The 20,204-nt window shown below is 39.8% G+C and overlaps 4 protein-coding genes across 10 annotated transcripts in view; 1 reads left to right on the forward strand and 3 right to left on the reverse strand.

Moving 5' to 3' along the window:
• LOC121655643 (serine/threonine-protein kinase MARK1-like) overlaps positions 1–1,743 on the forward strand; it is a 33,468-nt gene extending 31,725 nt beyond the window's left edge. For both annotated transcript variants that reach the window (XM_042010423.1, XM_042010424.1), the window contains exon 18: positions 72–1,743. In XM_042010423.1, coding sequence (XP_041866357.1) covers positions 72–417 — 346 coding nt within the window. In that variant the 3' untranslated portion in view covers positions 418–1,743. The remainder of the gene's footprint in view (positions 1–71) is intronic.
• LOC121655644 (leucine-rich glioma-inactivated protein 1-like) lies at positions 1,618–6,822 on the reverse strand. Its single transcript, XM_042010426.1, has 8 exons — positions 6,084–6,822; positions 5,810–5,881; positions 5,267–5,338; positions 5,112–5,183; positions 4,450–4,521; positions 3,898–4,067; positions 3,643–3,807; positions 1,618–3,518 (listed from the first exon to the last, which is right to left on the reverse strand). The coding sequence occupies exons 1-8, from the start codon at positions 6,278–6,280 to the stop codon at positions 2,701–2,703; spliced, it is 1,638 nt and encodes a 545-aa protein (XP_041866360.1). The 5' UTR covers positions 6,281–6,822; the 3' UTR covers positions 1,618–2,700.
• On the reverse strand, positions 6,323–12,461 carry LOC121656122 (free fatty acid receptor 4-like). Its single transcript, XM_042011176.1, is given in 8 exon segments — positions 6,323–6,442; positions 6,585–6,719; positions 9,122–9,295; positions 9,297–9,449; positions 11,300–11,344; positions 11,346–11,432; positions 11,487–12,019; positions 12,440–12,461. Coding segments are annotated over 8 exon segments (1,269 nt in total).
• A 707-nt stretch (positions 12,462–13,168) lies between these two features.
• Positions 13,169–20,179, reverse strand: LOC121655271 (centrosomal protein of 55 kDa-like). Of its 6 annotated transcripts, XM_042009804.1 has the most exons (11): positions 20,069–20,105; positions 19,818–19,838; positions 18,441–18,595; positions 18,016–18,255; positions 17,396–17,464; positions 17,052–17,202; positions 15,656–15,779; positions 14,476–14,665; positions 14,269–14,343; positions 13,895–14,002; positions 13,169–13,460 (listed from the first exon to the last, which is right to left on the reverse strand). In XM_042009804.1, the coding sequence occupies exons 3-11, from the start codon at positions 18,591–18,593 to the stop codon at positions 13,278–13,280; spliced, it is 1,293 nt and encodes a 430-aa protein (XP_041865738.1). In that variant the 5' UTR covers positions 18,594–18,595; positions 19,818–19,838; positions 20,069–20,105; the 3' UTR covers positions 13,169–13,277. The 6 variants fall into 6 exon arrangements, with proteins under 6 accessions (XP_041865738.1, XP_041865737.1, XP_041865736.1 ...); XM_042009803.1 differs by lacking the exon at positions 19,818–19,838 and having other exon boundaries at positions 20,069–20,179; XM_042009802.1 differs by lacking the exon at positions 20,069–20,105 and having other exon boundaries at positions 19,818–20,051.
• Between the last annotated feature and the right edge of the window lie 25 nt (positions 20,180–20,204).

Here is a 20,204-nt window from a genome sequence, read left to right on the forward strand (position 1 = left end):
AAAGTTTTTCTAGTCAGCTTTTGCCTCCATTAACACCTCTGCTCTTTTGTCTGTCTCTTTTGTTGCTATAGGAGCACCTCTGGTGACACTAAGGAGGACGGCGGTCGGGACTCCAAGCCCCGTTCGCTGCGTTTCACGTGGAGCATGAAAACCACCTCCTCCATGGAGCCTGCCGACATGATGAGAGAGATCAGAAAAGTTCTGGATGCCAACAGCTGCGACTACGAGCAGCGCGAACGCTTTCTGCTTTTCTGCGTCCATGGCGACGCTCGCCAGGACAATCTGGTCCAGTGGGAGATGGAGGTGTGCAAGCTGCCTCGCCTTTCACTCAATGGCGTGCGCTTCAAGAGGATATCGGGCACGTCCATCGCCTTTAAGAATATTGCCTGCAAAATTGCCAACGAGCTCAAACTGTGACGGCAGATGGAGTCCCAGTCTGGTTACAGTTTCATCTCATCACTGGATTAGTGCTGACTTACAGGACAAAAATCAGCACTGAAGGTTCTCACCACACAGAATCAGGGTGGACTCGGCTGGTAACGTGCAATACTGGCCACGAATGTACTGTACAGGGTAGTGGATAAGAGAAATATCAAGAGGTTTAACCTCTGTGATAGAGCGACAGCTAAAACAGCTAACCCCTCATCCTTTATTTCCCTCCATCCAACTCCCTATCTCTCATCAGCCCACTGCTCCATATCGGAGGACGCAGTCATGTAAAACATGCAGTATGCAACAGAAGATGACCATCCTGCAATAATGTTTTCAGTCTGTTTTTCTAATCGCCTACTTTCAAATCTACTCTTCTCGCTGAATAACCATTAAATTTACTGTAAGCTAAAGTAACCGCTTTTCCACCTGTGTTAAGGCAGTATATAGATCTGGCTGGAGCCCATACTAAAATTATGTAAAAAGAGAATTGTACTGTATGCATAACATCTGCAGGTACTGTATTGTATATTAATTTTAAGTTCTGTACAGAATTTTACTGTTAATATTGTCTTTTTTCATGGGATTGATTTATTTCCTAATATAATTGATGTCTCTTAGAGCATTATTCTTTCTGTGAGGTTTTTTTTTAACCCATTCCCTTTCTTCTCTTTTTTTTCTTTTGTAAAAGCCTCCATACAGAAATAGTATTTTCAGTTTTATTTAAAGATCACTAAATTATTTTGTGGAATATGAAGGGATGTGTTCCCTTGCCTTTTATGTTATATTTTTTGCCTATGGAAAAGTACTAAGTTGCACCACATAGACTTGAGTAGTAACTTCAGTTGAAACTGAAAATGTGTTCACTTTATTTTCTCTCAGCAGTAGGTACAGGTGATTTTGGGGGATCCCTGCTGCAGTTGCACAAGTATTCCAGGGTGAAGTCTATGAACTTGAGAGTATGCACCTGTTTTTGTTTATCATGTTAGATTGGTAGTCATCAATTGCAAAATTGCAGGGTTTAAACTGAACTACTTTAGGAAGCAAAGGACTGGATGTCTTTATCCAAAGGACAGACAATGCATGAGGAAGTCAAATGTTGAGATTTTTGTTATGGAAACTTTCTAAAGAGCCTGATTAAGTCCTGCTACCAGTGTGATTGTGCAGGTACTTGTGTATCTCCTTGCCTTTTTTTTTTTTTTTTTTAATTCAGTTGATTTTAATGTATTTATTCCATTACATTGTAATGTGCTGCTTTGTAGATTTGAGGCGTGCACTTTGTTGGACAAAATAAAAGGATTTTATTTGTTTGTATTTATTTCATTTAATTCTTATGTCTACCATAATTGCACAGAAACCCTTGAGGCTAAAGAAGTCAATGCACCAAGTGTCACAATGTCAAACTAATTATGTAAGGTTACACAGAAGGGAGCTCAGATGAAATATTAACCTTTATTACCTCTAGATAACATGACATTAGTCTTACGCATGACACAAGTGATGTATTTTGCTTACATGTTAGTCAAAGTTAAGGTTTATGAACACTATCCTCACTTTTTCATCTTAGTTATTTTAGAGTGTTGAAAATAGTTCTGATAGTTCCCAGTTACGAAAACCTGCTCAATACTTTAAACATTATACAAACCATTAACAATAAAAATGTAAGCTGCAGAGATATACAGGTAGACTCACACAATGTGTCTTTTTTTTCAAATGATAAGCATAACTTTAAATCATCCTCTTAACAGTGGTCCCTCTTCAGATTACAAAATCTTCATTTACAAACTGTGTGTCATACAAATGGAAAGAGAAAAATGTAAACATTTCATTTTGGCAGATTTGTTCAGTTAAACATGTTAACAGGTTAAAAAGTACTATTTTAATAACTCTGTAGATAAATATATGAGATTACAAAGATATAAACATTGCTGAATGATGTGAAATTATTAAAAAAAAAAACTTACCAGCTGATGTTAAATATAATGGGTTACTGATTTGGGGCCTTCATGCATTAAGATATTGGACTTAATCCTAACCTGAGATGCATGCATCTCTGACAGATATTTGGTCGAGATATATGCTGTTATCTTAAGATTTATCGTACATGATTTTAACATATGTTTTTTTAAAAATAATGGAGTAATGCTTATTTTTCTAAAGTTGGGAAATACACTGAGTTGTTTTGCACTGCATCTGCTGAAATGGCCTTCACACCAGAGTCACTAGAATAACTAACCGATCAATAAACAAACAAAGAAGCAAAACACTCCCTCAGTTGCTCAAATCAATGACCAGGTGCTCATAGATCTGAGTTTTCCCTTTGAAACTGGACGCTAGCAGGAACTGACGGTTGTCTATTGAAACTGGGGAAAAGGCTCTTGGCGCCTGGATGTTCAGCTCCTGGAAACGAACAAACTCGCCCTTCTTGGCATCCCAGCGGTACACCTGAGTAAAGGAGTAATCACTGCCCAGAATGGCATATTGCCAGCTGCCCACAGCAAAAGGCTGGAACACCATAGAGCCCCGAGAGGGCATGGTCTGCAGCTCTCTAAAGAGTGCCCCATCCCAGCGCATCACCTTGGAATCACCGATGAAGCGTGTCAGGCAAATAAAAAGGTCAGACTTGACTTGGAAGTGCTTCACTGCATAAACATCCTCCATTTCTGGGATGTCGGTGCGTCTGTCGAACTGCTTGGTGGTTTTGTTCCACTGGTAAATGACAGGCCTCTGGGAGCTGCTGGACAGGATCAAGTGAGGTTTGGAAGAGATCTCCAGGAACTCCACATCGGTATCACGGTACCAGGGATGAAGGGACTGATGGGAGTAAAACCCATTGCCGTTCCACTTGTAGATGGTGGTGGAACCAGCCTTGGAGCTATCTGCTATGACGAAGAACGATTCTCCATCAATGCGGAACGTCTCAACATCATTTGGTTTGCGGATTCTCAGGATGTCAATGCCTTGGAGCTTGATGAATTTGTTGGCAGAGATGTCACGCTTGTAGATGTGTGAACCTCCAAATAGCTGAGCTACAATGATGAAGAGCTGGTTGTCAATGACCAGGGGTTTGCAGATCACGGTTGATGTGCCTGGTGAAGAGATGGAACAGTTAGGGAATATGTGTCTTCATCTTGTGGCGCCTCTTCCTGTCTTACCTCTCTTTTAAAACTTGTGCAGCTTATTCACAGTTACATCACAACATACTTTACTTACTGTCAATGTCGTCAAAGTTTCTGAAGACTGTCTCAACGTGATCCCACTCTAGAAAGCTGCATTTCCCAATAAAGGGCTGGGCAAACACAACATACTGATCATTCCCGAAGGAAAATGCTTCCACTGATATGGATTCAAACTTTAGAGACTGGTAGGAAGCAAACTCTGTGGAAAAAACAAACAAAAAGAAACTCACTATAACATTATAAAGCCCAGAGAAACTCAATAATAACACTGATGTGTTTTATATAAAACCTGTGGTGATGCAGTCGAAGGACTGTGGCACCAGGTCGTTGATCTTCTTGTCTATCTGTGAGGCTGGGCCTTTGCAGTAAATAAAGTCCATGGTGGCATTGGTGCTGTATATCCACTCCACCAACCATTTCAGCTTACAGTCACATGTGAACTGGTTTCCACGCAAGTCTCTGTGGGGAAAAGCAGCAAAGTTCAAAAGCTGAGAGGAACACTCTCCTCAGCTGTTACTGTCTAGTAAAGATCTCACAACTTCACTCTGTGCTCTCAGTGACATCAAAAGAAGCTGTAACAGAGAGCTGAACATCTTCATTGTGTGATAGATTGCAAATGGCCTTCCTCTTCCATTGCTGCATGTAATTTTAATGCCTTTAAAAAGCACTAGCCGCCTACACATTTGACAAGCTCTGGCTGAAGTGGAATAAATGATACAGTGCACTAAATTTAGAAGACTGTACAGAAAGCTCATTAATTACCACAGAATACATTACAGATCAAGCACAGTAAACATATGTAATAATTTCCTGTGTTAGCAGAAAAAAAAATCCTACTTACACTTTTGTCAAGGCCTCAAGACCCTTGAACAAATCTTTGGGCAGAGTCTCCAAATTGTTGTAGGCCAGACTCCTAATGAAGAAGAAGAATTTTTCTCAGCATTTATGTTTCATTACCTACCACTTCCTTCTTCATACCATTACATTCTAATGTGGCTATGGTGCGTGGTATTACACATAATCAGATAGCTGCTGAAGAGCATGTGCACATATTGCTACACTACAAAACCAGGAACATTGCTTGTTGTGAGTTTGTGGAAACATGAAGCTATTTTTAGAGCTGCTTCCTCAGCCATTTTATGGCTTTTTCTGCATCAGAAAAAAAGTGTGCATGGGGTGGGGTGGGGTGGGGGGTAGATCTGGCCATTAAAAGGTAAAAGTTAGGTGTTTACTATTGTTCTGCTGACATCCACAAGGAATATAAGATATTTAATTGACTTATTTTGCTCAATCTGTAATAAAATGTTAAAATGATGTTGACAACAGTGTAATTTGCTTTGTAATCTTATTAACAGCTGCACAGTGTTGGTAATGTCTCTATGGCATTTCTTTGCAGCAGTGCTTGCTTCCACCTGAAGATGGATTACATCATATAGTTCAAGCTGTTTTTTATTAAAAGGATCTCTTGCTTTTTAGCACATGAACCATAACACATGTACTCACAGGTGCACTAAGGTTTTTAGTCCTCGGAAAGCATGCGGTGATATTGACTGGATTTGGTTGTTTTCTATGAATCTAGGAGGGAAAGTAAATGTTTTAGAAAAGAGACACTCTTCAATATCAGAAAAAGCTTCTATTACAAAATTGTATCAACTCACAGATACTCTAGATGAGGAAGACCAAGAAAAGCATCCTCGTTTATAGATTCCAGGTTGTTGGCTGTGAAGAGGCTGTGCAGAGGGATCCTCAGGTTAATATTTTACTGCAGGGTCACTGATAAACTGATAAAACATTTATTCTTAATGTTAACCCAAATACTTCCAAGATAAGGATCAATACTCTTTTAGGACTGTTGTTGTAGTACATGTTAATTTTAAGAGACAGTACCCATGAGACAGAAAAAAACAGGATTCCCCCCTGAAAAAAAATTTGGATTTCTCCAATAACACATGTGAATCTAAAGCAAGATGTTTCACATATGCACAGATATTTCAAATTTCAGATCAAACTTACAATGACAAGAAAAGAAATGGAAAACAATTTCGTAAGATTTACAAAATGACTTTTAGCAGTTAGCATTATGTGTTGCATGAGTGGAATGAAAATGTCCTGGACATTAAACATGGCGTTGATCAGCTCACTGGGGGGACTGACAGCGTCTAACAAAACCCCAAGAAACAAGCTTTGAAGAGATTTCTCACAGGAGATGCAGGGCAGGCGTGTGGATGAAGCTCTCCTTAGGGATTTCGGTGAATTCCGACTTGACAAATGATCTGACAGGGAAAAAACACGACAAAAACACTGTTCAGCTTTTCAGCAGACTGTCTCATACGAACAGTTATTGCAGCCTGTTCCTTGGATATGCAGCAGCAGCATAAAATCCACGTCTACACCAGAATATAAAGCTCTGCATGTTATCACTAACAGAAAACATTGATTTGGTTTTGGTATAAAACAATGTAAAATGTGACTTACAGGGATATGACATCGGGGGGAAAGCTCCGAGGGATCGATCCTGCGCTTTCGCACAGCGCGTTATCTTTGGTACATGTACATGATAAGGGACAGCGAGGCTGCCTGGCTCTCTTGCTGTCCACTAAAACGAAAACAGACGCCACCACAAGTAAACCAAGCCAGGATGATCTTTTGTGGATTTTCCGTGGATTTTCCATCCCTGAAAACCACTGCAGGCACGACTTACGCGTCGAGCAGCCCTACACGTGAACCAGAGTCTCTGCTGCGGTTTCTTTCCCGCTGCTGCTGCCTGGAGGCCAGGCGACCAGGCGACGCGCTGTCCGCTCTTGTTTATCTCCACCAAGTGCGCCGTCGCTCTTCTGTGATCAAACCGGGCGTCCCCAGAGCGCTGCAATTACACAACACCTCTGACAGAATGTCTATATCCGTAGACAAAATAAATAAATAATAAATAGTAACCAAATATCTGCGGTGGTGTGTAGAGCTCAGGAAAACGCCAACTGGCGCTGTGACAAACGCGGTCTGAGGGCAGGTGGGAATCCCAGCGGGAGCACACGGAGCATCTCCATCCAAAACCACGCCTATGACTTCAGCAAACGCCACTGGCCCAGTGTCAAACTCTTCGAGGATTCCAGCCTATGGAAAGCGGAACTGTGCGATTTTCTTGTGAATCAGCTGGAGAAAATAAAAACCCCAACATGAACCAGGGGATTGATGTTATGACGCATACGCACATATGCGGGAAGTGGATGGGAAACCAATTTAATGGGCTGATGATGAAAATAACCGTAATGTGATCTCATTACAAAGCTTTTTATGCCTATATTATGAGATACGAGCATGATTTGGCTATATTTCTAATTCTCTACGCGGTTTCCATAATAACAGCACAGTATAAAGTATTTCTGACCCGCGATGGAGAAGTTTGGGGAAACCCTTCTGTCATCCAGACATCTGTTCGGTCTGAGTGAAATGAGCCCCACCCCCCTTCCTGCCCCATGCCCCTGTCACACAAAGGGCAGTTTTCTCTCACTTTATTGAGCTTTTCTGCAGAGCACCAGCTTACTTTATTGCTGCAAAACATTTCCCTCACTTTTTTTTTCTTTTCTTTTTTTCAGTGTTCTCCTCTCCTCTGCCAGACTGTGCACAGTGTCCTCTGGGAGCCCTATATGGTCATCTTCTTCACCCTGTAATTCTTTAGATTTTCCTCGAGTTATAAGATTAATATGTTTACACACTGTTCCAAGCATGCCCGCATGCGTCAGATCTTTCTGGGAAGAAGCATTGTGCAAGGCTTTTTAAAAGGTCTCTAAAGGTCTCTCTACACCATTTGATATCCACCAGTTTATCGTGATAATGCAATTTTACATGAAAGCAGGGCATATAGAGGAGCAGCATCATGTTTTGGTAGATGTGGTTTGTGCTTTGCTTGTGTACTGAAAGACAGATGAAAAAAAAAGGTGCTTTTTCTGTAGAACAAGGACAATAATAAAGAAGCTCGAAGGAGTTGCAAAGTGGCAAAAGTATTTTCTCATAGGCATTTGTTGGACAAAATGCAGAACACTGGATATTATTGTTATGTTTCAAGATGATGGGATGTGTATCTGCGGCATAAATGTCACCATTCATCACCAGAATAGAACAGCAAGTATATAACCACAGTGAGTGCACTGTCTTAGTTTTTCAATGGCATTTTTGGGCTTAGTTTACTGCAAATAATGTGCAAATATGTTCAAGTGTGGCTTTACTTTTGTGCTCCTTCAGTTCATAAATACTTATAATTAAAATATATCCTGTGCCAACATTGAATTTGAGATACTGAAGAAGCACACATATCCAGTTTTGGCCAGAATGTTCTCATTTTGTTTTTTCCACATGGGGAAAATGTAGAGTAAATTTTTACATTTCACTCCTTAAACATCCATCCATCCATTTTCTTCCGCTTATCCGGTGTTGGGTCGGGGGCAGCTGCCTAAGCAGGGAAACCCAGACTTCCCTCTCCCCGGACACATTCACCAGCTCATCTGGAGGGATCCCGAGGCGTTCCCAGGCCAGCTGAGAGATGTAGTTCATCCAGCGTGTCCTTGGTCTTCCCTGGGGCCTCTTTCCGGTGGGATGTGCCTGGAACACCTCACCAGGGAGGCGTCCAGGAGGCATCTTAACCGGATGCCTGAGCCACCTCATCTGGCTCCTCTCGATGTGGAGGAGCAGCGGCTCTACTCTGAGCCCCTCCCGGATCACAGAGCTTCTCACCCTATCTCTAAGGGGTCTCCTGCAGAGAAAACTCATTTCGGCCGCTTATATTCGCGATCTTGTTCTTTTGGTCACTACCCACAGCTTGTGGCCATAGGTGAGGGTAGGAACGTAGATTGACCGGTAAATCAAGAGCTTTGCCTTTTGGCTCAGCTCCTTCTTCACCACGAAAGACCAATGCAGAGTCCGCATCACTGCAGACGCTGCACTGATCTCCCACTCCATCCTTCCCTCACTCGTGAACAAGACCCCAAGATAAGTGAACTCCTCCACTTGGGGCAGGACCCTATTGCAGACCCGGAGAGAGCACTCCACACTTTTCCGGCTGAGGACCATGGTCTCGGACTTGGAGGTGCCGATTCTCATCCCAGCCACTTCACACTTGGCTGCGAATCGCTCCAGTGAGAGCTGAAGATCATAACCCGACGAAGCCAACAGAACCACATTATCTGCAAAGAGCAGAGACCCAATCCTGAGGCCAAAATATTTCTTTTTAAAAATGAATTACTAAAAATTATCTTTTAAAAAAGCCTTTCCCAATTATAATTAAACTTTATCAGCATCTATCAGTTCAGGGATTTATTTGTTGTAAGATTGTGAGGAACACGTATAAAGCATAGTTCTCATTAAATACTATTTTAATTAATAATAAGTAATCTTAAGTATAGCATATGTTGTAAGCTTTTTGAACACAAAAATAATAAATCTGAAAAGACAATCATGATAATGGACGTATGCTTGGTGTGCAACCACTGGCACAAGGTCCTTTTTATCAGTGGAGGTACAATAGAGGGGCAGCAGAGTTTACGCCAGCTGCTCTTGAACTGGCAGATTGAGTAGAGGATGGGATTAAAAGCTGAATTAGACAGAGTAAAAGTTATCACCCAGAAAAACATGGTAGAGGAGACACAAATGTGCCCCAGCATGTTTCTGGCCAATATGAGGAAGGTGATAATAAAAAATAGGGCTCCACATGATTAAGAAGGAGAGCAGCAGGACCAGCATTGTGCGGAGGAGTTTCAAGTCCTGCCTTGAGACCTGGCAGTCCAGAGAGTCTCCAACAGGGAGTTCAATGTCTCTGGGTGGGAGCCTCCATCTACGATGTTTAGCAATCTGTGACACAAATAAATTATTATTATATAAACCTGTCAGTTTTAGACATTGTATAACATAGACAATAAAGATAAGGTAAAACCATCTGTGGAGCCTAATTGATCTGCATATTGATTTACATACGGAGCTTATCTTTTGTTTGTCTTCGATGTATTTCAGACATCAATAAAGTGTTTTTAGAGCTAAAATCAATGTGTGACCACTTAGCATTATTTCATGTGTTCTGTAACACATTTGTCAGTATCGGTATAACCAGAAAAAATGTTGACAATTGATAGTGGAAAGCTCTGAACCCACATGATTCATTTTCATCTGCAATACTGAGTAAAGCACTCACATTTCTGTGCCCACTGTGATTGAGAAATTACTAATAATCACAGAGGATACAAGGAGAAATTTCAATTTAGTTTATCTTACTAGCTCAATGAATAATCATACATTTAAAAACATACCTGTCCAGTATAATTTTAAATGCCACATAATTAATTAATAAGACTGAAATCTTAATCTTGTATAAAAACAAACATGTTAAGATGATCAGTCAATATTTTTATGTTTACAAGCATTTTTGGTTCCATCTGTAAATGCCATGTCCCAAACAACTTGTGTACTCATGCAGCTTCATGTAATCACACTGAGCATTCTGATTCACTCTCATACGTATTTAGCATTCCTGCTCACATTCACATCCTCCTTCATGATTCTCCTGATTAATGCTGCAGTTTCTTCTGAGTTTTAGATGGCTCCAAAGCTACCTGTATCTTTTTTTTTTTAAGTTCTTTCCACAATGACTATTACTCTTGAAGAAAAGCTACCCAACATGTCAATTTAGAAATAACGCAGTCCAAGAAATATCATGCTACAGTGCACTCAGTTCTATTGTAAACTGAGTAAATTTCATAATGTGTCATTATAAATTTGTACATTTCAATAAACTGATAAAATGAGAGAAAAAAAAAAAAAAAGTACTGATTATATTAAGCAGTTTGTAATGATGTCTCCCCGAGGACCCGGAAATTCAGCCACACACACAGTGATAGATTCCAAGAAAGTAATTTATTCAGTCCGGGTAATGGAGGAGATGAGCAGGGTTTGGTCCAGTAGGAAGCGGTGGCGCCTTCCTCAGGTAAAGCAGGGAAGAATATCCTGAAAGGGCTCCAGAAACAGTCAGGATGATCCACAATCCAAACGAGCAGAGATTTAAGAAGCCAAGAGTCATAAACAGGGGTAGGAGGCAGACTACTTAGCTGGGGCAGGCGAATATCCATGGTCGTTCCAAAACAGGTCAAAATCCAGGAGAGCACAAGGCAGGAGCAGTCCGACAGGGGATGAGGCAAGAGAAGTCCAAGGGCTGTAACTGGGTCAAACACAGGAATCAGAAAACAAGAGTAAACGCTGGACATCAACAAGGGAAAACAATGCTGACCATCTGGCAGGGAAGAGAGGACTGGAGTGAGCTTAAGTAGGGAGGGGAGCAGGTGAAGAGAGTGAGCAATCAGGATTGCCACAGGTGGAGCAGATGAGCGTGATGAGGGACTGGAGGCCCAGCAGAGCAGCAACCATGACAGCAGTTAATAAGTATTAAAGCAGTTGTTTCATATTTGCTACGAACTATTAATTAATCATGATAAATCCCTTTTAAACACTAGATAAAATAATTAAATGATCAAACTGGTCATGTTAATTTTTCACAAGTGCCTAGGTTTTGGGTAGGTTTTAATTAGATCTGTTAACATACTACATACATACTACATAATACACCCACTTTGCTCTTTAAAGTGTGTCTGGAATCATCTGACCCTTAACACTTTCCAAACAGTCCCTCTCCTCACTCCCTACAATAAACTCACCTGTAATATTTTGCTGTAACTGACTACAATCATGATTCCTGGCAGGAAGGAAGCACAGTGCAGTGAAGGCTACATTCCACACAATTTCTGCAGTTGCATCGTGCCACTTGAGAGTACAGATGTGTAAACGTTCCTATGTAAAAAACAAAGTATACAGAAACATTTCTAGTAATGGACAGTTTTTTACATGTTTAGGAAAATCCACTTCCATCACAGTGAAGAACAAGCTGAGGGGTACAGATGTGAGTGCAGAAAAGGCCCAGGTGAAGATGAGGGTAACCGTCACCATCCTGGGGTTCAAAGTTGGCACAGTCTGCAGCCGGAGAATAGCTTGTACCCTCTCCACACTGACTGTGGCCAGGGTGGTGACGGCGACACAGCCACTCATACAGATGACGTCCAGCACTGTGTGACACGCTGCATATCCCAGCGTCCAGGACACAGTCCAACGCACAGCCACAATGAGAGGAATCATGCTGACAAACAGCAGATCAGCCACAAACAGGTTGAGCGTGAGGATGGTCTTGTTGGCCAGCAGTCTGCGTTCACAGGTTACCAGGACTGCGGCTCCTACATTGGCAGCCACTGAGACCAGGAAAACAATAGTGATAACCAGGGTTTCTAGAATAGTACGGCTAAAATTATCTGAGTGCTCCAGTTCAGAGAAGAAAGTAAAATAAGTCAAGTTTTTTTTAGGTGGAGAGTGTGGGAATCCATGATCTCATGGGCTAAAGAGAGGTAATCTGAGGCAGAAAAGTTAAGTGGCAACAGATGTGATAAACCATAAAGTGATCAAAGAGGATGGGAGGAGGAAGTCAAATATTACAGCATGTTCTTTCTGCTGCAGTGTATTTCAACATCATGGTATTGTGATTATCTACTGCAATGCTGCACCAATTTAGCAAAACTGAAAACATTATAAATGAGGCTCATACACAACTTCAGTAAGGAAGATCTGGTCCCTCGTGTCAACTTAAACCCCTGTTGCTTGGGCTTTTAATCCTGCTATAGCTACTTTTCTTTATTTTCCCTTGCTGTCAAACTGACCTCATTCTAAATCTTTATCCAATCGTCTTCTTGCCAGCTACTGCCCCATCAGTTTGATCCCTTTCTTTAAAAATACTCTATTCTGACATTCACCTTCAACCCATCTCCTGCTCATGCTCACCCCATCCTGATACCACACAAACCTCATCAGAAGTCCTTGCTACCTCCTATCTCTGCTCATCCACCAAGTCAAAATCAAAAGGGCTATTTCTGATAGGATATTTTTGAAATCACAAAAACTATTCAATGAGTTCAATGAAGTAATACAAAGACTTTAAAGCCATATGTTTAGTTAAAATAGTGCAATGTTTCACTCTACAACTGGTGATGCACAAGAACCTGCGCAATACTATGCAAACTGATGGATGCCGCAATTTATATAGTCTGTAATTGCTGTAATTGCTCTGGTCAAAAGATTGGAATATAACAGCTGGCTATGAGCAGAGCTACACCTGCTCTGCTTGGCTGAGCTGCATGAAGCAGGGATGTTTCTATGCTTAGTGTCCTATATTCTCAATTTTAACACTGTTACATACACTAACTCTCAAAGTGTGTTCAGGTAAAAATGTATCAAGTTGAGCTTAATATAGTTAATTCATAATAATATTTTCTTTTAAACATTTTATTGTACTTTAAAGCAGTACTGTAAACCTTTTTTATGAGATCCCACAGAAGATGGCCCTTATTAGCTGCATATGGTTTGGGAAATCAGAACTCCAGTAGAAATAAAGCTGTAGCTTTGTATGTCTTCATTATCCTAACTGAACATTATTGATACACTCTTTGGCAGGTTCACTGAAAATACTAAAGACACATAACCTCAACAATTCAACAATTCAGTTTATTAACTTGAACCTGTCTTTACAGATTATGGATGAAAAAACAAATCCATATTAAGATACAGAACTGAGGAGGTTTCAGAAAGATCAGCTCACTCTAGACAGTTTTCCAGGTGGTGCAGCAGCTCTCGGTACTGACTGGCTGAATACTCAGCCTGGCAGCTGGGACACTCCAGTAAGCTTTCATTCAGGATGCTGCTGTGAGCAGAGGATGTCAGGCTGTGCCTGGAGGGCTGGGATGGGAGATGCAGCTCTTCACTTTCCTGCTGGTTTTCCTAATACAAATAGCAGCAACACTCATGATTCTGATAAAAAAAAACAATTCACAAGTTTATTTGATTTTCTTAACACAACTTAAAGCTGCACTATTTAAATTCAAATTTTACAGTAAGAACCCAGGTATACAGTGATAAGTGAGGAGTCACTTAACGAGATAATATGTGCAATTTCCCTTGAATATAAGACACATTTTAGTTTAGTTTGGATCCCAACTTTAGTTTACCACGATGCAACTCTGCTTTTCTGAACCTTTTGCCGAGCAGGAATTTGTTTTCAACTGCAGAAAATTGAGCTAAGGGCAGTGAATATTCACATACCAGGTGGCAATAAACTAAACTGTGTACAGGATGTGTTTAAATATCTCAATGCAGCTTTAAGTTTAATCAAAGACATAAATACAGCTCTTCTCATTTGGTCTATTTGTGCCAACCTTGGATTGTTTTGCTTTTGAGGGCACCTTCAGAATTCTGATCAATTGCTTCCTTAAATATGAACAGTTCTGCCTCTCATCCTCAAGATCTTGTGAAGAAATGTTGATCTAGAAGTTAAGAAAAACATTGCCACTCCAATGAAATATTTAAAATACTAGTTATCTGCAGCACAACTATCAAGACTATTTTTTCGAGAACATTTTGTTGGAAGGAAGGCAGAGAGGCTTAGATGTGCAGGAGACAGCATGAATCTCTGAGAGGACAGTGTCAATCCTCCATATATAGATTTTTTTATTTGTTATAATTAGAAAGGAGTGGATTAACAACATACCCAAACTAAGTGGGTAAAAAATAAAGAGTGTAGCAACCATACCCGTCTCTGCAGGTCATCAACCCTTTCCTGGTCTGCATGGTGACGATTTAACATATATCTCTGAAAGAGATTCGCCTGAGAAAAGAGTCGTTTTTTTGAGTAATCTGTGTTTTTTTTTTAAAGGTATTTCTTCCTGTTTATTAAAACTAAATCATGACATATTTTCTTATTTATAAAACAGTATGAGCCAGTTTACTGAAGATGTACCTGCATCTCAAAGCTTGCTGACCTTCGCTTCTCTTCATTCAGCCTGACTTTCAGTTCTTTGGCCTCATCCCTCTGTGGCTGCTCTTCATCCTGTGAGCTATGGTGCTCCTCTTGTGCACTTTCTTTGCTCATTCTTTCACTCTGCAGCTGCTGTTTGAGCTCATCCACCTCCTTCTCCTTTTCCCTGCACCTACACATCAAGTTATCATACAGGCTCTCGGTAAATGCATTGAGGAAATTCATGACTGGATGTGTCTAAACTTTCTTCAGTTAAACAAAAACAAAACTGAGGTGATTGTATTTGGAGCCAAAGAGAAACAATTAAAGGTCACTACAGAATTGCAGTCTATACACCTAAAAACCACCAACCAGGCCAGAAATCTGGGTGTACTGATGGACTCAGACCTTAACTTTGACAAACACATTAAGGGAATTACAAAGTCAGCCTACTATCACCTTAAGAATATATCAAGGGTAAAAGATCTGAAGTCTCAGCAGGACCTGGAAAAACTAGTCCATGCTTTCATCTTTAGTCGGCTCGATTATTGTAACCGTGTTTTTACAGGTTCTACCTAAAAAATCAATTAGACACCTGCAGCTTATTTAGAACTTTGCTGCTCGAGTCCTCACTAAGACCAAGAAAGTGGACCACATCAGTCCAGCTCTAAGGTCTTTACACTGGCTGCCTGTTCGTCAGAGAATAGACTTTAAAGTTCTGCTGCTGGTCTTTAAAGCTCTGAATGGTTTAGGACCAAAATACATCAGTGACCTCTTGACCCAGTATGAATCTACCAGAACCCTCAGGTCATCTGGTTCCAGTTTCTTATCAGTTCCCAGAGTCAGAACCAGACATGGAGAAGCTGCATTCAGCTTCTATGCTCCACATGTCTGGAACAAACTCCCAGAAAGCCTGAGATCAGCTGAAACCCTGTTTATTTAAATCCAGGTTAAAAACCTCCTGTTCTCTGCTGCATTTCGTAGTTTCTATTTAGTAGTAGTTTCCCTGCTGAAATGTTTTATGTAAAGCACTTTGAATTGTCTTGTACATGAAATGTGCTATATAAATAAATTTGCCTTGCTTTTCCACCTACTTTGAAAAAAACAATAGTATATATTTTTTCCCGTTTCTTTTTTACCCCCCACCCCAACAGACAGACCAGCAGACAAATAGAACAGATACCGGTTTTGGGTGATTGTCAGTCTCTGTTGAGTCACTTCAGCCTGTTCCTGAAGAACCTCCTTTTCATTTTTAGCTTTCTGCAGAAGTTCTTTATAGCGCTCCTGCATCTGGCTCAGTCTCACATCTGTAATAAGCAAGAACATGAAGATGATTTCCACAGAATTTAAAATGGAAAAATTCAAGGCATTTTCAGCTTAATTAAAAACAATATTTTCCCCCTGGAGGCATTGTGTAAGGTGTGCAGAGAAATGATAAAGGAAAACAAAAACTGTACATAAAAAGTGATCAAAATGATGAAAATGGCATCACAGAATATAATAACTGCACATTATAAGACAATGATCTGGCAGGCATATTGTAGTTGAGTGCTAAAAGAAAACCATTAGCAAATAATATAAAAAGAAATAAACTACCAACCTGAGAAAAAAATAATGCAAGATGGAGTAAGCTGGATAAATAAATAAATTAAGGGGTAGGGATGGATAAGTGTTTGTCAGAGAATGGTTGCTTTCTTCCTCTGAGTTCTGCAGCCTGAACAGGGAAGCCAGTGTCTAAAGAGGAGTCACTCAAATTGGAAAATAAAACAGTACCTGCTGCTCACTAAATAAGTAAGCAAAATAAAAATGCTACATCTCAGACTCTACAAAACGACAAGAAAGAGACTGTATAGCTTGTTTGGACAAAATGCACGAGTGCCACGGTTGACAAAAACCGAACACACCACACACTTTATAACAACTGCAAGCACGGTGGTGGAGGGGTGATGATTTGTGGGGACCTTGCAGTCATTGAGCCAACCATGATCTCACACGTACACTCACCTGTAGAGAGTCAGATGAAATGTAATGAACCAGTTACAGTCAGATCTAATGTGAGGTGTGCATAAATAAAAGATGAAAACCACAATGAACCGAAGCAACACTGAAGTGAAGAGTGGGCTGCATTTCCTCCACAATGATGTGTGAGACTGATAATGTCATACAGAAAAAAAAAGATAATTTTAAGTGACTTTTTTTCCAATATCATGTTTTGATTCACTGGCCCTGTGAAGTACATGAAGCAGCCTGCTGTCTTTACCATGGCTTACCCTGCCTCTGGCCTGAAAGCAGGTAGGACAGGCTCCAGACCCCCTGAACCAACCCTGAATTTATTAAAGCAAGAATATAAAATTGATGGGTGGATGCTCTGATGTGCAAAACCTTAGTACTGAAAAAAAAAAAAAAAAAAAGTTGTTTTAAATATTGTAAATTACCACTTTTTTTTGGGAACGGGGTACTATGGTACAATCTTGGTATCTTAAAAAAAAAACAAAACAAACAAAAAAAACTTGTGACAGGCTGTTGCCCCTTGTTACCCCAGTGGTGAGTGTCCACTACCCACTGTCCCTTTGGCTCACCATCTGAATAGTCCTCATTGTGGTGTTGTGAGCGGGTCTGACTGGCTTGTCTCAGCTGCTTCTCCAGCTCTAATATTCTGGCCACAACCACCCTAACATAGGCCTCTCTCTGCTGGTCATATTCCAGCCACTGCTTGTTCTTCTTCAAGGCCTTGAAGGATTGAACAAAAGAATAAGAGGCACATTACAGAGAAGGACAGAAATCTGTGCCACGAGGATGGCTGCAAAGTGAAAACCCTCAGCAAGACATGTGGACTGTATTCAGTTGCATCTTGGCACAGAAATAAATGCAAATAAGCAAAATAAAAACTAAGCAGCTGAAAAAAAAAAAAAAAAAAGCTCACATCATTTAGTTGACTTTGAAGCTCTGAGACAACTCCATCACTGATAGAAGCCTGTTGCTCAGGTGTCTCCTATAGCACAGCAGAAAAATACAGCAGAGCATCACACATCTGAAAAAGAACTCATATCAACACACTCTCTGATGCAACAATAAAAGAGACCACTGGGGGGCAGAATCTTCTATTTAAATCTCTCTTGTGGCTAGACATAACAGAAACTGGTTCAAAAGCAACTGATGCCATCTTGTGGTCTACAAGATAGGGAAGGTGGCTTGATGATTTTTAACTCACTGAGAAGAGAAACACATCACGGAAGACATTTTGTCATAAATCAAAATTACAAGGTTGAATGCTAAAATAGTTTAAGACTGTGTGTTGGTATTAAACTTTCCACAAGACACAACACCAAGTGTGCACTTTAGGTTAAACAATACATCAATAGCTATGGCGTTTTTTTTGTTTGTTTTTACTGTTTAGAAGATGTAACAGTCATATCATTACTGGGACTACTAATTGTGGAGGATAAAAAAAGCCTGTGTGTGTAATAATATGAAGAAGAGGGTTAGCTGCTGGTAAAGGAAGACCTATTTTTTTGTTTTTATTTCCTCCAGCAGTGTAGTCACCTGCTTCTCTGAAACTTTGCTCTCGAGATACTGACACTTAGATGAGATGGATGCAAGCTTGTTCTTAATTTCTTCAAGCTCTTCTGTGTAAATGGATGTGCTATTCCTTCTCATAGTCACTCCGTCCGTGGAATTTCCTTCTTTTGTGCACAGCTCCTCTGTTGATAAAGCAGCTTTTTCATCTTTTGCTGTCAACTGCTGACAACCCTCAAGCCTCATGGTTTCAAGAGAGAGAAATCTCTGCAAGTACACATACAGCAAAAAGTGGTTGCAACAAAATGAAGCTACAATAAAATACTATCCTGAGAGGAAAAAAACAAAAAAAAAAACTAAGTAAAAATAACATAATTAAAATAACTGCTAACTACTTTACAATCTAGTAATAAATAAAAGGAAAAGGCTGCATCTAGAAGTCAGTTGTGTACCTCTACAAGCTTGTTATGATCTGCATGATGACGGGACACCTCAGCTAGAGTCTTCTTCAGATAGGTGTTCTCCTTCCTCAGATTACTGATGATCACACTGAGTTCTGAGTTGAGCTTTTTCTTCAGTGAACGCTTAAATTTAGAGGCTGCCATCTCTGTTACAAAAAAGAGTCACAAATACATGCAAGAGGATCCAGCATGTCAAACTTCAAACATAAACATTTGGAATGAAAATCAATTCCATTCATGACTTTACCAACACCAGGATTCAAGCAGCTCAGAAGAAAAGGCAAATTACATTTGATAGTTTGCAGTAAGTAATAATACTTATCCTAGATTATTATTCAAAAACCAGCAAGTACATTTCTTTTGAGGCCATGTAGTGATATGTACACCTAACCATGCAACAGGTGTAAGGGAGCATGAAGTATTCACATCTTTCTGTATTCTCTCTGAGTAAAAGCTCTGCATTGAAAATGGTAAACCTGTACAAATATCAATGCAGACAACGTTCCATGTGACTGTTACACTATCATTTTTACTTCAGCGTTAATGTAAAAGCAGGATTTTTACTGTTGCAGTTGGTTGAGACCAAGTTCATTTTATACAATTCTGTATCCAACTGCAACTACAGCTTTTGTCTGGTAAGAAAAATCTATTAGTTTATGAACATCATCAAACTCAACTCGAATTTCATTTACCATCTTGTCGAGATAAAATATAGGAAAAGGACTCAAAAATCTTTATAACAATCCATGTTCTTTTTTAAAACATACAAACTCCTAAAACCAGCTTCCAGTTTGGGTTCAGAAAGCAGACGCCCTCTCTGCCATTATAATTACTTTTATAACTTTCCTTTTTGATAAAAACTTATATTTAGGGCTGGTTTTATCTCCTTAATTTAGAAAAACTTAGTACTCAGGAAGGGATCTGAATTTCCTATAAATAATTCTGGCATATAATGAAGAGAAGATCTACAGTTTACATCAACATTTTCAAGCCTTTTGTAATAGAATAAAGCGTAAAGGGGGTATAGGATTATATATTCTTAAAGAAATCCAACATATTCGAACATCTGACCCTTCTTGTTAAACTGTTAAACAATAATCCATTATCAACCCAATTCTTAAAAAACAGGAGTACATTTAACTTTCGAAAGATGGGTCAAGTAATAACGTCACACAACAACACTGGTAAAGCAGTTGAGACGGTACAACTCCAATCAGACAATGATTTCAATTAATGCATTCGAGGTTTTTTTCTATTAAAAAAAAGTAAACAAATGATTTTTAGAGACAACTTGGTTGTTTGCTCCAGAACAGTCATTAAAGAGATCTACAAGTTAGAATAGCAAATCAATAGCAAGTGTTAGCTTACCTCTTTTCCATTAGCTTGCATCTGCAAAGTGAACTGACTTAAATTAGTACTAATGTATATTTTCAAAATGTTTTGTCGTTATTCAATGGCAAGGCTAATTAAGTTAGCTAGCCAGCATTTTATAAAAGTAGCTAGCTAATATGCTAATGTTAAACTTACTGAACCAACATTTGACAATGCACGTTCTTATTTCTTTATTCTTCTTCTTAAAAAAAATAATAAATAGAAGCAGTTATTTCAACATTTGTTACCTTTGGATGATGGTCGCCCTCTGTGATAAAACCTTTTTCTTTTTTTAAATACGTCTGTTAGACACGTGTCACCCCGACAAAAAAAAAAAATCTGTAATCAGTCATTAAGTTCGCCTCAAATCTTGCAAAGATATCT

This window comes from Melanotaenia boesemani, chromosome 16 (genome assembly GCF_017639745.1).
Source record: "Melanotaenia boesemani isolate fMelBoe1 chromosome 16, fMelBoe1.pri, whole genome shotgun sequence".
NCBI classification, from domain to species: domain Eukaryota; kingdom Metazoa; phylum Chordata; class Actinopteri; order Atheriniformes; family Melanotaeniidae; genus Melanotaenia; species Melanotaenia boesemani.